Source organism: Cystoisospora suis (genome assembly GCF_002600585.1).
Source record: "Cystoisospora suis strain Wien I chromosome Unknown contig_3511, whole genome shotgun sequence".
Lineage (NCBI taxonomy): Eukaryota > Apicomplexa > Conoidasida > Eucoccidiorida > Sarcocystidae > Cystoisospora > Cystoisospora suis.
In genome coordinates this window covers 1-1,785 of record NW_027156306.1, presented here as the reverse complement: position 1 = coordinate 1,785, position 1,785 = coordinate 1, and the positions used below count along the sequence as shown (strand labels likewise).

General features: G+C 52.1%; 1 protein-coding gene across 1 annotated transcript; it reads left to right on the top strand.

Moving 5' to 3' along the window:
• Positions 1 to 42: 42 nt before the first annotated feature.
• CSUI_006823 (uncharacterized protein) lies at positions 43 to 1,037 on the top strand (the record flags this gene model as incomplete). Its single annotated transcript, XM_068066975.1, has 1 exon — positions 43 to 1,037. A coding segment is annotated over one exon (993 nt), but the record flags the coding sequence as incomplete, so codon positions are not given.
• Between the last annotated feature and the right edge of the window lie 748 nt (positions 1,038 to 1,785).

Sequence of the window (1,785 nt, the reverse complement as noted above, 5' to 3'; positions counted from 1 at the left end):
TCTTCTTGTTCTCCCCCTCCCTCCCTCTCTTTCCTAGTGCGGCGGCAGCAGGCGGTAGTGCTAGTAATGCGGGGGGCAGCGGGGGGGCGGCTCCGTCCAGCTCATCTCGAGTAGGGGGCTATCCTAACAGCAGTCAGTCGAGTCATGCGACGGGTGGAGGCGTCACTTCTTCAACAGCCACAGCGCCAAGTGGTTCGGCTCCTCCCCGTCAAGCATGTCCTAATCCTCTCCCTTCTCCCCCTCCATCTCTTAATAGTACAACAACGACGACAGGTGATCATAATAATACTATTAATACAGCAGGCTGTCTTCCTAGCAAACAGCCCCCATCTCAAGAGAATTCATCCACCTTCATTCCTCCTCCTCCTTCTTCTAGCAGTCATACTACGGGTGGTGGTCTAGGTGGGAGTGGCGTCAGTGGCAGTACTAACCCTTCTTCTTCTTCATCAGGTTACCGTTCTTCTACGTATTCTTCTTTATCAGGGAAGAAACAATTCACAACTCTTACAAGTGATGGATCTTCTTCAGGGGCGATTTTCGAGCAAAAGAGAGAGTATTTTGAGAAGAAGAACTCGTTCTTCATTGAAAGAACTAACATAACTCGCACAACAGGAAGTGGCGGAGGAGGGGGAGCAGGAGCGACACTTCTCACTTCATCTTCTTCAAATCAAAGTCCTTTTCCCCCACACATGACGACAATCCCCGCCTCTTCTTCCTCCTCATGGAGTGGGACAGGAGGAGGTGGTGGTAGTGGGGGGGCTATTCCTCTTCCTGCTCCACCTTCTTCTTATGCTCCTCAGCAGGCACAGCAGCGTGGGGGTGTTCCTATCATCATGCCCCCGCCACAACAGCAGATAGGCTCGATGGTAGGAGGGACAGCAGGAGGAGCAGGAGGGCTCGGTGACTACAGTAATAATACCAGCCACCATGGCAACACGGGGGGTCTGCTGAATGCGAGCCATCCTAGCGCCACCAACAGTCACGCGAATCTTCTATGTAGCAACAGTCTTCTTCCACCTACTAGCAACGTACAACAGCAGCAAGGAGGAGGAGCGGAAGGATTGGTGGGAGGGGGGGGAGGAGGAGAGAATAACTGTTTTGCTAAGACATCTACTACTGCTAGTGGGGGTCTAGGAGCAGCAGGAGGGGGGGTGGCGTCAAGTAGAGGAGGAGGAGGAGGGCGAGGGGGACTAGGGCTGAGCTCACAGCTGCAGGAGACTCGAGATGCCATGGCTGAGGAATTACAGAGAATGCACGAAACACAAAGACAACTGCAAAAGTCATCTGCGGTCATCGAACAGACTGAAAGCACCTACAATGGTAAGTCGATTCCCGCTCATTCTCCCACGTTCTCTCACGAGACATCGATCGCTGTGAAGACGTATACAGGAGAATGAAGAGAATGATGTGTCTCAGGATGATCGTACGGCTCCTATCTCGGGTTTCTTTCTCTCTGTAAGGAAACAACCTACATGCACATAGATGTGTCTCGAGTATAGAGGTGACTGTTGGTTTGTATCTCGAGATGGACATATGCTGAAGCATGCCTTTCTTTAATGCGTGAGAGATACGTGCAGGTCTTCTCAGTCTTATCGTCATGTGTGGTGAAGCTACACCCAAGAGGGGGTTCGTATGGATGTCTCTCTGTCTGTCTGTATATACATGTAAGAGGGGAGTGTGTATGAGAAACGTAGAGTGAGATTGATGGACTCGAGTTTCTCATGTCTCAGGGGGGGAACGGCAGTAGCTTCTCGCCATGACAAGGGGGGGGGGGGTGGGGGGGGG